The sequence below is a fragment of the Xenopus laevis genome, chromosome 2L, assembly GCF_017654675.1.
Source record: "Xenopus laevis strain J_2021 chromosome 2L, Xenopus_laevis_v10.1, whole genome shotgun sequence".
Classification (NCBI taxonomy): Eukaryota; Metazoa; Chordata; class Amphibia; order Anura; family Pipidae; genus Xenopus; species Xenopus laevis.
The window spans coordinates 106,811,923-106,827,232 of NC_054373.1; the positions used below are offsets into that span (position 1 = coordinate 106,811,923).

Here is a 15,310-nt window from a genome sequence, read left to right on the forward strand (position 1 = left end):
GAATAGAAACAACAACAAAAAATAATTCCAACATGCTAGGTCATTCCCTGGCTATTCTGATCAATGGCCCATACAGCGGCACTACAAAGACCCATCGAATGATGACCCTGCCAAGGACCTCATACATAGGCTGTTAAGCTGCCAACAGAAACAGGACGGGTCCAGCTAGCAGCTTTTGTCCGCCGGTGTATCGCCAGATTTCCAATCATAAATGGACCTCTTCTAGGAAACTTTGCAAGGTAACATACCCCAGGCCCGAATATCGAAAATCCACCATCCCAAACCTGCCGAGGTTGTGTATAAGTCAATGGCAAAGGTCCCTATTCTATTTTGACGTTTCTGTGGTCTATGCTGGAATAAGCCCAAAAATCTGACCTTTTCAGGGTTTTTTCGGGCAAAGATCCGAAAAATCTAGCAATTAAGGAAAACCCACAAAAAAATCTTAAGATTCAGGTTTTTGCTCAATTTTATCTGGTTTTTACCTGAACCGATTAAATTGTGCTTTTATAAAAATAAATAAGATCAAATTGTGGATTCTAGTTTGGTTTCGACTTTTTTATTTAAATAATCAGAAAAATTATTAGCCAATAACCCTCTAAGTCTAGTATTTTAAAATAATATAGTATAATACATATAGAGTATAGTATAGAGACACAAACACACTATTATAAAAACTGCCAGTGTTGCATCTTTCAGTAGCTGAGTAGACAGTACTTGCCATTATTTGTGTAACCTTTGCAAAGGTTATATATCAGGTTTAGTCAGCAAACACTGCAAGTTGAGTTAAGTTTCCAACAACTTTATGAAGGATTGAAAGTAACATGTTATTCAAGCACAGTAATTATGACATAACTAGACATAATTCTGCTTACATTATTGATTTGAAAATCTGTTTACAAGAAAGATGTTTTTACCCAGTTTATTTCTCTTTGTCTTGCTTTACAGAGGAATTTAGCCTTATTCCATCTGCAGAATGCAAAAAAAAAAAAATTACATGAACTGCATCTAGCTTTATGGGAAACTTCTTTGCAGAACTACCAGAAAGTTTCCAAAAAACAATTTACATTGTGGGAAAATGTTTCATTTCCGGAGAAATAAGCAGCACAGCAATCTTGGAAGCACCTTTTGTAATTAACCTAACTGGGAGATCAGCTAATACTACAGCCATAATTGCTTTAACACCTCTGCTGCATAAGTTACCTGACAATGCTCTGTCTAAACTGTGCAAACACACACATATTTTGTGGACAGCGCACACAGCAAACACCTCATTTTATATTTAAGGCCCCCATACACGGGCCGATAAAAGCTGCAGACATACCAAGTCTTCGGTCCCCCGATCCGACCACCCATATCAGATCCATTATGATCCAATCGTTGGGCCCTAGGGCCCACGATCGGATCAGCCCGATATCGGCCACTTCAATGTGGGCATATCAGAGAGAGATCCGTTTGTTTGGACTCGTTTGGGATGCCCACAATCGGATCAGCCGATATTGCCCACTTTAATGTGGGCATATCGGAGAGAGATACGCTAGTTTGGTGATGCTCTACGTCTATGGCCACCTTTATTCTAAGCTAAGCACACACTTTTTATAAATGTGCACTCACGTTTACAATGTGCGCACAAAATAATTTTTCGGCACACATAGCGGAGGGAACAATGAACCCAGAGCATTCAGACTTAATGAATGTAGGGGGGGGTGAGCTCAATATAGCGGATAAGACATTTTTACAATTAATAGAAAGCAGCAGTTACACCACACATACAAGAAAAGCCAATAGGGTGCAGTGTCTCCTTAGTGTTCAAGGCCATTCTGAATCACAGAAGAAAAGTAAGTTACTGCAGCACTGGCTATCACTTAAAAATTCAATCTTTATTGCAGTTCCGTAAAATTATACAATAGCATGTAATGCCTGATGCGTTTCGGGCGCTTCTGCCCTTAAAGAAACAGAAACACCACAAAATGAAAGTGTTTTAAAGTAATGAAAATATCATGTACTGCTGCCCTTCACTGGTAAAACTGATCTGTTTGCTTCAAAAACACTACTATAATTCATATAAACAAGCTGCTGTGTAGCAATGGCAGAAATGGAAAAAAGGCTATATGGCACAGGTTAAATAGTATATAACGGGTAACACCATTATGTTCTAAAGAGCTTATCTGCTATCTGCTGTGTAACTGGAGCAAACACAGCTGTATTACCAGTGCAGGGCCACACTGCATTTATATATAAAACCATTTCATTTTTTGACGCTAATGTTCCTTTAATCATAGACAGGCGTTACATGCTCTGGTGTGATTTTATGGAACTGCAATAAAGATAAAAAAAATTTTAACTGATGCCCTGTGTTGTGGTACTCTCTTTTCTTCTGTGTGGTTTACCATGAAGAATTTTTTAATCTGCGCACCACACCACCATATTCTTTGGCTTTATCAGTTATTCCCTTCACCTACTGAAACTAGACATATTTACCATTACACAAATCAGCAAAGTTCTTTAATGTGCATGCCCTCACTTAGGATGGCACAGTGAATGCTGGGAAAACAGAAAAACTCCCTCTCTTGAAGCCGACTGCTTACCTATACCATCTCCGCAACTAACTCAAGAGATGTTAATAATACATATGCCGGCTTTAGTAGATGTACTGGTTCACTCCTCTGCCAGGGGCATTTTTTAAACAACCACATAACTAGCTCACTGTAAAAAGGGAGGTTTTGCAAATCACATCATAGGGTTGTGTCTTTATTTGTCCTTTATTTCTTGATTACACCTTTTTTAAACAGGCGCCTTACCATAATATGCCATCCTTATATTATAATACCATTTACTTTTTGTTTTACAAAAATTGTAAGGACAAGCGTAATGTGTTTACCCAACATTCTGACTGTACTTTTATACCACTCAAAAATCAAAATCAATACTTCAGAAAGCACCTGCTGCTATCAATGGGCACAAGTCAACAGGAACCTGAAAATATGGCAGGTTTGATTTTCTGATGTAACATACAAGGTTTTCCATACAGATATATTTTTAACATTAAGCTTGTGGAAAAACAAAATGTACCATAGGCAGCAAAAGATAAACAGCTGAACACTACTCTATACATTGTTGAATATGTTTCAAAAGTTAGCACTGTTTCCAATGTAGACACTCTATTTGTGGTTTTATTTACGCTGGAGGTGTGGGCGTTTTTCCTTTTTGGCAGCATCAGCACAAAATGTTTCTTTTTGGCTCACAGAATTTATATTGAGCAGTTCAGACACCCAGTCCAGGGATTGCAACAGGGGTGATAAGGCAGTTTGCCAAGCTTTTTGGAATAGGCTCTGCCCTTTTGAAGAACTAAAAATCAGAGCTTTTACCTGACAAAACCATATAGATCTTAAACCTGGATAGTCATCCAAACTTCCTGACTCATTGAATGATTTGACACACTCAGCTGAGAAATGTACTTATTTGCAGATGGTTAAACAAAGTAATATATATATATATATAAAATCATGTAACAACTCAAACAGAAATAAATTGTACTATCAGACCTATAGAAAAAAAGAATACTTTGAATTCCTAGTTGATTGCAAAAAGGCATGTTTTTAAAAATAGATGTGTAAGTGTTTCCAGTTCTTATATGCTGTTGATGCATTTCTCCACAAAAACAAATGTTTTAAAATGTTCTGGCAGAATTAAAACAGCATATGCCTCATACAGATTTTTTTCTGAGACCTGATTATATCCTTAAAGGAAAAATGCTGAATTAAGATAAAATATACTTTTTGTTGGTCAATGATATAGATACAGTATATTACTATATACAGTGGTTTCAGAGGAACCAAACCAATGATTCAGTTCATGGTTTGGTGGAAACCTGGCAAGCTTTAAAGGATTTTAATGCAAACAAATTCTTAAAGGGGTCATGTCAATCAGACATAAAAATCGATATTATAAGTCATTTTCAAATTAAACATAAAATATAAACCCTTGTTTATTTAATGAAAACATTCATACTTGTTATAAATGTATTTAAAAAAATTCTCAGCCTTCCTGCTTTGTGCCTAAGACATAGCAATCACTTTCACTTTCCATTCTGCACTTCCTTCATGTCACTGCACTACTGACATTACTGTCTCTACTCACTGTTGTTAACTGTGTAGCCAGTACATGGGCCAGATCATAAGTTCCTCCTTTCTGGTGCATACACAAGATTCTGGGATGATGTAAAGCTTACCTTGATAACCTTGGCAGATTATATTTTCAAACCTGCTCGCTCCCTGAACCAATCAACATAAATAGTACAAGCATGATCAGCTGGCTACTATCCACGTGCCAATAATCAAAAAGTTGACCCCTAAAAAGAAATTCCCCATCCACTACCCTCCATTCACCCCTCCCTGCTTCCTCCCAGCATAGTCCATGATTTAAAAGTGTACCTGAATGTCTCACTGATCTATCCATGAGTAACACAGCAGAGTTCATTGGCGCAATCTTCAGTATCTTTGAACCCTCTTCTTCCCTTCAGCAATTTACAGAGCTTTCCAGCGAATGCGTAGACACGAATACAAGACTGACTTTCCAACTGCACATGTGGAAAAAGCTAAGTATTGGCGGTCCCTTAGCAAAGGAATGTTGCTCACCAACCCCTTGGATGTTGCTCTCAGTGGCCTCAAAGAAGGTGCTTATTTTTTCATACCTGCTCTGGAGGCAATTTTTGGTTGCTTAAAACAGAACTTCTGTTTGCTGCCAGTCTACATAGAGGCTATAAAATGGCCAATCACAGCACTTATCTTGCACAACCCAGTAACATTTTTATTCTTGTGTTGTTCCCCAACTTTTTTTACATTTGAATGTGGCTCACATGTAAAAAAGGTTAGAGATTGAATTCATTGAATAGAGATTGAATTCATCCGACCCTCGACTTTAACAAGGGCCCAATTCCCCGAACTAGCCACACAGCCCCACAGCATGAAGGCACCTCCGCCAAATTTAACAGTAGGTAGCAGGTGTTTTTCTTGGAATGCGGTGTTCCTCTTCCGCCATGCAAAATGCGCTTTGTTATGACCAAATAACTCAATTTGTGTCTCATCAGTCCAATGCACCAAAATGACTGTGGCTTGTCTAAATTAGCTTTTGCATACAACAAGCGACTCTGTTTGTGGCTTGAGTGCAGAAAGGGCTTCTTTCTCATCACCCTGCCATACAGATGTTCTTTGCACAAATTGCTCTGAATTGTAGAACGATGTACAGATACACCATTTGCAGCAAGACCTTGCAGGTCTTTGGAGGTGATCTTTGGGTTGTTTGTAACCATTCTCACAATCCACCGCTCCTGTATTTTTCTTGGCCTGCCAGACCTGGGTTGTACAGCAACTGTGCCCGTGGCATTCCATTTCCTGATTACATTCCTTACAGTTGAAACAGACAATTTAAACCTCTGAGATAGCTTCTTGTAGCCATCCCCTAAACCATGATACTGAACAATCTTTGTTTTCTGATATTTTGAGTTGCTTTGAGGATCTCATGCTGTCAAACAGAAGCACAAATTGCAATTGGCCACCTAAAATACCTTTTCTCATGATTGGACAGACCTGCCTATTAAGTTCAAGGCTTAACGAGCTAATCCAACCAATTTGGTGCAAAATATGCTTTGGTACGTGCTTTGCAATATTTTGGCCACCATAACTAAAGAAAAATAACAATAACAAAGAGGGCTGATAGTAGGGGTACATATGGAGAAGCTGCAGTTCCGTTTGCTGGTGTTTCATGAGAAATAGTGACAAATAATACTGGCATTTAAAGAATGAGCATTGTGCAAGAATGCACTTAAGTCTCTGTAGTATAGCATGAGGAATATTTCATAACTTTCACTATATAAAAGCAATGGTTGCATACATATAGAGGTTTGTGGGGTAGACATCAACCTACTCTAGGGTGACTCTTTCACCTTGGTCTCAGTCTGTTAAAGATGCAATTCAAACCAGAATTGAATTCTATAGTCGACTTGCAGAGAATACATTCCTTCTTACAAATAACTGCATATTTGCAACCTGGACACAGGAAAAAACAACAATCCTCTGGACAAATGAATCATCCTTCTCTCAACAAGAATCGGTATACATAACACACAACATAAAACACATACAAGGATGACTGGTTTGCCACTGTAGAAGGCTCTACCATCTATAAAGTGTTGGGTGTATTTACCTGGCATGATTTGAAGCAGAAAGATCCAAAATAACAATATAGACTTCCACAGGGCACGATCTGCTTTTATTATCCTCAATACAACATGTAGCTCACACGCCACTGATTGGCGACCACTGGCCTAATGCAACCTCCCTCACCTTGTTCCATTGTGAAATACTAGATTCTAGGTAAAGTTGCCACCTGGCCGGTAATTGACTGGCCTAGCTGATAAATAACCGTTTAGGGTCGGCGTCAGAACTACAAATTTACCGATATTGCACTGGTCGTGAATCTATCCTACCCTCTAAGTCTCCCCCCCTTTCCTCACTGTCTCCCTGAAACAAACAGGCCGGCCACCTCTCCCCTCTCAATTAATGGCCCGAGCATTATGTGATGTTTTCTCTTTACCACTTTATATTTATCTGAATGGTTAGTGGTGGTCGGAAATTGGCAGGCCGATCGTTTGTCCGACATAGGGTATAATCTGCATGTCTATGGCCATCTTAAGATGGGAAGGAAAAAGGTCTCGTGAGCAGATCGAGCCTAGCATGTGTGGGTAAAAAAAGAAAAAAGGGTAAAAACCTGTTCATAGATAGCCAACTTAACTGCAACTTTTTTTTTTTTTTTATTATAATTACATTATTTCCTATCTCCTTTTTTCATTTTTGTTTTCATTTTTATTGAATTTTAGCAAATAAACGGAGTACTTTAGAACTACATTTTAAATGCAACCCATGAAGAAGTTAACTGTCTTTCTACCAAATACAAGGGGCACAATTTTATAGATTATGTGCCAATTAAAGGGGAACTATTACGAAAATGAAAATGTAATATAAGTTTCAGCATACTAAAAGAAACTTTCTAAATACAATCAATTAATACTGTACTGTTTCTGAAATAATAAAGTTTAACTTCACTAGGGATAAGTGAATTTGACCCGTTTCGTTTTGCCAGAAATTCTCCACCAGCGAAATGTCGCCGATGCCCATTAAAGTCTATGGCCGTCAAAAACATTTTGTTGTGCGTCTTTTTTTTTTTTTGTCGAACGACGCCATACAAGTCTATCGGCGTCATTTCTGTGTGCAAAACAAGGCGAAAAAATGTGCCCATCCCTAATCTTCACTATTCCTTCAGCATCTGTTTCTCTTCATTCTGTCTTCATGCAGCAGTTGGGTGTCAGATATTCATTCTATTCACTCTATTAAAAGCACCTGTCCCTCTACATGCAGAATTTATGCAAAAGGCAGTTAGGCATTTTGTTTGTACTGGAATCAGTTATATGAATAAACTTAATTGTTTCAGAAACCATGCAGAATATTTAATTGATTGTATTTACAAGGTTTCTTGTACTTAATAGATACATTCATAAACTTTTAAAAATGCAGTGTTTACCAGAGGTACAAACAGGTTTTTTTGTACATTTCTCATTCGTGTTTACCCTGAGGAAAAATAAACTTTTCTGAAGCCAAATGCTATTAAGTCTCAATCCAGTTTATTAATAACACAGGATGCTTTCAATCAGCAGACGCATCTGGTCCTCAGCCCTCTCCTGAGGACACACCAGCCTATCCATGCCTCAGGATTTTTCACCCTCCTATTAAAAATAAAATACAGATTTTCTACGCCATGTACTTCAAAGAATAACAAGTATATATTCTAAGGTGCAAACTGGAGAGCTGCTGAATAACTCAAAAATTACAAATAATAAAGGTGAACAAACCCTTTAAGAAAAATGGTATTGAAAAGAAGGTGAACGACTACTAGACTACAAATTTAGAAATTGCATGGCAAATAAGGAAAATTCTCAGGGCATGAGTCACATTATTAAGGTATTATTCAAGCACATTCACAAATGGCAGTCATATTCTGATATATTATAAATGAACTAAAAACACTGTACCCATGTCTGGCACATTAATATATTAAAAAGCACATCCAACTACATCAGTTGTAGGTACAGTATCAGTAGTCTATTCACCATGCATTGATATAAGTCCTCTAACAGGAATTTCATGAGGCACATTATCAAGATGCGCACTACACCTTGAACACAGGTAGCATTTACATGGGTTGTTCACCTTTAAATTAACTTTTAGTATAGTGTAGAGAGTGATATTCTATAAAACTATTTGCAATTGGTTTTAATTTTTTATTATTCGTGGTTTTTTTGTTATTTAGCTTTTAATTCAACATCTCTCCAGTTTGCAATTTCAGCTGTCTGGTTGCTAGGGTCCAAATTACCATAGCAACCATGCATTGATTTGAATGCGAAACTAGAATATGAAAAGAAGATCTGAACAGAAAGAAAAGTAAATAAAGGTATCAATAACAATATATTTGTAGCTTTACAGAACATGTTTTATGATGGGGTCAATGACCCCCATTTGAAAGATGGAAAGAATCAAATGAAATATTTAAAAACCTGTGATAAATAAATAAATAATGAAGACCAACTGAATAGTTGCTTGGAGCTGTCCATTCTATAACATACTAAAAGTTAAGGCGAACCACCCCTTTAATAGCACTCAAGTGTATCTCTTCTAATGCATAGGTAAGACTAATCTAGCAATGTCATTTTATGAACAAAATCCATAAGCTCCTCTCCATTAAATAAAGTGCTTTCTCTAAAAAGCAAGCAATAATGCAAAAATATAGTTCTAAATGAAATAAAGGAAAGCAAAGCCCTTCCTTTATTTGAAAGTGAGTCCTTTAACAATAAGGGTTCATGGAACCTATCCATGGGTGGATTTCAATGTGCCTTAACCTGGTCGCAATTTCTGATGACACGAAAAATGTTGGCACATAATACGTGAAAGTAATAGTAATGTCACATACATATTACAAATAGGGTTGCCACCTTTTCTGGAAAAAAATACTGACCTATATATTTATCTTTTTCCCTATTAATAACATTGAGATCAACCATCACTTTTACTGCCAGGCTGGTAAAATACCAGCCAGGTGGCAACCCTCATTACAAAACATGTACAGGTATGGGATCCGTTATCCGGAAACCTGTTATCCAGAAAGTTCCAAATTATGGAAAGGCCGTCTCCCATAGACTACATAATCAAATAATCCAAATTTTATAAAATGATTTCCCTTTTCTCTGTAATAATGAAAAAGTACCTTCTACTTGATCCCAACTAAGATATAATTAATCCCCATTGAAAGCAGAACCAGCCTATTGGGTTTATTTAATGTTCGCATGATTTTCTAGTAGTCTTAAGGTAGATCCGTTATCCGGAAAAACCCAGGTCCAAAGCATTCTGGATAATAGGTCCCATACCTGTACTGTACATGTGCTTATCAATAAGCATCATCCATTCCCTCCAAGCTAGACTGCTTGATTTATCCCAAGTTTCCAGGCATATGTGGCGGTAAAGAAAAATGTTTGCCTTTAGCCTACCCCAAAGTCACCTCCAGGCAACAAACAACCAGCAAGTGACAGTATATGAAATTCAGTACTGGCCATATGCTTTGTATCTGCACTCCCATTGGACAGCTAGAGAGAATATTTGCACCCAGAAAAATACCACAGGTAAACAATCATTAATAGAGGCCTCCAGCTTAGTAGGGTTATCACCCTCTGTCTACTGGAAGCAAAACCAGACTATTGGGTTTATTTAATGTTTACATGGTTTTCTAGTAGACTGAACGTGTGAAGATCCAAATTACAGAAATATCTGTTATCTGGAAAACCCTCAGCATTCTGAGCATTCTGGATAACAGGTCCCATATCTGTACTTGGGGTTTCCAAGATAATGGGTCTTTCAGTAATTTGGATGACCATATCTTAAGTCTGGCAAAAATCATTCAGCCATTCAATAAACCCAATAGGGTTATTTTCCTTACAATATACAGTAGATTCATGTAGCTTAGTCTCCATCAAGTAAAAGGTACAGGTATGGGATCCGTTATCCAGAAACCTGTTATCCAGAAAGTTCCAAATAATAGAAAGAATGTCTCCCATAGATTCCATATAATCCAAATAATTTGAGTTTTGCTAAATAATTTCCTTTTTCTCTGTAATAATACAACAATGCCTTGTGCATGATCCTAACTAAGATACAATTAATCCTTATTGGAAGCAAAATAAGCCTATTGGGTTTATTTAATGTTTACATGATTTTCTAGTGGACTTCATGTATGAAGATCCAAATTATAGAAAGATCTTTTATCTGGAAAACCACAGGTCCCGAGCATTCTGGATAACAGATCGCATACCCTACTATTTTGTTACTAAAGAGAAAAAAAATTATTTACAAAAATTATAATTATTTGCTTAAAATAGACTCTATGGGAAATGGCCTTACCATAATCCAGAGCTTTCTGTATAAAGGATTTCCAGAAAAAACTTGTATGAATTACATTTTTGTAAATATTCTGTTAATTTTTTTAATTGTACACCCAAGTCCCATTTCACTTTAAATTTGATTATACTGTAATGATAAATTCTACCTCTATACACCACCCATATAAACTTCTGTTGAACTAGGACTGCCATAATCCCATCCACGGATGTTCTGATTTGTACAGGGTCATTTACATTCACTGTCCTACTGAAGTCAGAGTTGAATGCAGAATCCAGGATCCAACATGACCTGTTAGAGCAAAGTTACAGAAAGTTGCAACTTTGATCAGTGACTAGTGAATGGCGAGTGAGTGTGCTAGAATCGCCCAATGCATACCTTAGTAAATTTAGCATGCCATGGTTTATCCAAAAGCAAAGAAATGCTTTAGTATATTTAAAACATATACTGTATACCAGGGGTTTCCAACCACCGGCCACAGACAGTCCTGAACTGGGCCACCGAGCCTAGTCCGCAATTAACGCCGGTGCGCCCAAATTGGACACCCAGTTGCCGCTGCAACCCCCGATCCCTGCAAAAAAAATGTTCCTTTACACAGGTCCCTGGCCCAAAAAAGGTGGGGGACTGCCGCTGTATACAACAGTACATCTAGTTTACAAACAATCACATATACATAGCACGAATGTCACAGCCAGTGGTGAAAGCGCAGCCCACCCCAAAAAATCTTCAGAGGGGCCCGACACACACAGCAAACCCTCACTTGCGCCCCCAGTATTTAGGGTGCTATCCGTTGCTATAGATTAAGCCTACCCCCCACAAACACAGGGTCTTGTCCCTCTATAGATTTGCCATGGGTCACAGTGCAAATTAGCAAATGTTTAAATAGACATAGTGCAAAGAGATGAGAACCCCCGAACATTTCTCAGGGATTTAGTCAAATGATTATATGTGGTACACTCCTATAGGTTCTGTGGCCTATACCCTATTTACTGCTGTTACTCAATCTGATCATTTACCCTCCAGACTATAGTGTGTCTGAGGCCCAGAGCACTAGCAGTAAAGCGGTGTCCACCATAGAATACATAAATAAGATTCTGACAGCACCTCTAGTATTCCTTAGGACTGGCACATCACTGGACAACGTTTCCACCATAGTATTGGTATCAGAAAAAGAAAGTTTGTTTATGTGAGGTTAAAGAGGCAGGCAAGCATTTTCTGACTTATTTCCCCTGTGTGCCCCACACTAGTTATTAACAAGACCCGTGTAGTGTTCAGGAGTCGTGTTCAGGAGTACTGCAAGGGCTCTCACCCCCCCCCCCCCCTTACCACTTTGTCCATCAGTTTCCAGGTCTTCTCCACGGTCCTCCTGTCGGCCGCTGCCTGTTTCGGGGGTCCCACGGCATCCTGGATGGCATCGAACAAGCCGAGTATACGGGCCTTTCGTGGGTTAGCGCTGCGGGACCCCGGGAGACGCCCGCTTAGAGCGCTGCTGCTCGTACTACTGCTACTGCCGCTGCCGCTGGCCATGGCTTACGGAAGAGGGAACGGAGGAAAAGTGTGGAAGCGGCAGCCGCAAGGAAACCTTTAGCAAAGGCCACAAAGGACATATAATATCCGGGGTCTCCACAGCACCAGCGGGACAAGGACACACTCGGGTGCTGCCTGAACGCCCCCCTACACTTCAGCGCCAGATGGGCTCACCAAACTCTCTGCTCCCCTCCTCATCCGAGCTGCAGCCTGAGTTGGTGAGGTCACCGGAGGAGGAGGGGAAGAACAGGGAGGCTCGCTTCTGCACGGCCCCTTTAAAGAACCAGATGCGAAAACATAACACGCACATCACCCTACATGTCCCCTGGGCAGAAAGGGACGGGGCATCTAACAAAGTAGCCTGAGTGGGGGCGGTCGGGGCGTATCCAACCGTGTGTGTGAGAGAGGGGGGAAGTTAAGGTGAGAGCATATGGGACGTAGAATAGTAGGAGGAGAGCGGAGCGAGACACACTTGGGACTTTCACGTTGTCATGTCCAACTGTTTGTTTGAGGCGGGCAGATGGTGAAGGGGCGACTGGAAAGTTGATTTCTTATAATAGGGTCGCAAATGTGTCACTAATTCATTACAAACGTGACAGGTCAATATGCTCGTAATGCCCTTGACTTTTCTGTCTGTCTGTGTGTATATACATGATACAGACTGAGAGAAGTCACGTGTATTTCTACTTACACTGCATATAGCACATGTATACGTTACACTAAACGTCAATAATATCTATATCTATCTATATATCTATATCTATCGATATATATATTCAGTGAAAAAAGACCGCACTCACAGGACTTTGTATGAAAAAAAAGCCACAAGGGCTGTGATTTTATTCCTCAACGTTTCGGCTATATATATATATATATATATATATAAATATATATTATATATAGGCCACTGAGAAAGCTTAATGAAAATCAATTATTTAGCTTTTAGATCAAGACATACATTAGCCATATGCAAAAAGCCCAGGCACAGGCTGGCAGCTGCGAAGAACATTTGGCACATAATTACACGGTGAATTTGGCCTTGCAATAGTCAGGCTTGTCAAACAGCAGTCACTTTGTATCCTTTGCAAATTCAAAGAAGGCTTGTCACCCAACAGGATTTGGGAGAGGGATAGATCTCCAGTTAATGTGTTTGCACAACGAATAGCAAGTGTATACATTTGCAAGATGTAGTATAAAGGGAAAATGTGCCCAGCTGTTTTATAAACCTAATTAACTACCAATATAAAAATGTACTGTTGGGTGAATTAGTCCAGAATTCAAGTATTATAACTATTTAGTCATATCCTTGGAATTATGTAAATAGGTTCAGACAATTTGCCACTGTTTTTATCCCGCAAGATTTTAATTAATAATAGGCTGCATCGAAAATAGTAACATGGTAAGTTAGGTTGAAAAAAGACATCCATCAAGTTCAACATTTTAAGTCTATAAAACCCCCATCTGAAGCCTCTCCAATTTGCCTCAGAGGTGGACTAGTCCCTGGATAAACGTGTACTATGAGCTATCTTCCATAACCCTGTATTCCCTAACTTGCTACAAAGCCATCCAACCCCTTCTTAAAGCTATCAGCCTGTACGAATGATTCAGGTAGAGAATTCCACATCTTCACAGCTCTCAAAATCCTGAGTATTTCAGCGGAACCTGTTTTCTTCTAATCGGAATGGGTGCCCACATGTCAGCTGGAAGGACCTACACTGGTAAATAAATCATTAGAGAGGTTATTGTTTGTATGATCACCTTATATATTTATACATAGTTATCATAGCACCCCGCTTACGCGCCTTTTCTCCAGTGTGAACAATCCCAACTTGGCCAGTCTTTTCTCATAACTGAGATGTTCCATACCATTTACCATCTTAGTAATCCTTCTCTGGACCCTCACTAATTCAATAATATCCCGTTTGAGCACTGGAGACAAAAACTGTACTGCATGTCCTAGATGGGGTCTTACCAGTGCTCTGTACAGTGGAAGAATAACCCCCTCCTGTGAATCTATGCCCCTTTTAATACAAGTCAAGACCTTGTTTGTCCTTGAAGCTGCTGACTGGCATTGCTTGCTACAGCCAAGTTTATTATCTACAAGGATTCCAAGGTCCTTTTCCATTGTGTATTTTCTTAGTGCAGTCCAAATAAAGGAATACTGTAAGTGGCTTGCATAATTTTACATCCCAGGTGCATGACTTTATATTTATCAATATTGAGTCTCATCTGCCTCCTTGCCTCCCAGATTGACAATTTGTCAAGATCCAGCTGCAAGGATGCCACATCCTGGATGGAATTAATTGAGCTGCATAGTTTAGTGTCATCTGCAAACACTGATTATTACTTACAATTCCTTCTCCTAAGTCATTAATGAACAAGTTAATATAAAATAAAAAGTGGACCCAATACAGAGCCCATGGGACCCCATTAAGAACCTTACTCCCAAGTAGAGAATGTACCATTAACAACCACCATCTGTACGCAATCCAGTTTCCTATCCATGTGCAAATGGATAAGCCTTAGTTTAGAAAGCAGTCGTTTGTGGGGCACTGTATCAGACAAAATCCAAGCAAAATCCAAATACATCACATCCAATGCTCACCCACTGTCCAGGATCCTACTTACAGTACCTCATCATAAAAAGCAATCAAATGTGTCTGACAAGATCTATCCTTCATAAAACCATGCTGATTGCTACTCATAATGCCATTCACTAGGACAACATTTTAAATGTGATCTCTTAACAAGTCTTCAAATAATTTGCCCACCACTGATGTCAAACTTACAGGCCTATAATTGCCAGGCTGAGATCGTAATCCATTTTAAATATAGGAATGACATCAGCTTTCCTCCAAGCCATAGGAACTATACCAGATGAAAGCCTTCAAATAATTTGCCCACTGTATAATTGCCAGGCTGAGATTGTAATCATTTGCACTATGTACATGTTGTACTATTGTACTATTTACTTTTAGAGTGCTGTCACTTCACAAAATATTTATTTAATTTTTACTATTTAAAGAACAATTATTATCCATTACTTAAGCAATAAACCTACACTGGGTATTTAAAATAATGGGTTGATCTTTAGGGGGTAGGCAGAAGAGGCATGAACATTGGGCATATTTGCAGGAGGAGCAATCTCCGTGTCCCCAGGGAATGGGGAATGGGAAAGACCAATAGAGGGAAGCAAGCAGTGGTGGGTTTTATTCGGTGCCAGCAGCATGGCATGAAGGCTAAGCTATGTGCAGAGCGGGCACCAGGCTGAGTGGGGGTTGTTCATC

General features: G+C 39.0%; 1 protein-coding gene across 1 annotated transcript in view; it reads right to left on the reverse strand.

Annotated features, from left to right (window-relative positions):
* Positions 1-12,331, reverse strand: part of cblb.L (Cbl proto-oncogene B, E3 ubiquitin protein ligase L homeolog) — a gene marked incomplete at its 5' end in the record, with an annotated part of 88,541 nt that extends 76,210 nt beyond the window's left edge. Inside the window, 1 exon segment of the mRNA NM_001091959.1 lies at positions 11,823-12,331. Coding sequence (NP_001085428.1) covers positions 11,823-12,023 — 201 coding nt within the window.
* Between the last annotated feature and the right edge of the window lie 2,979 nt (positions 12,332-15,310).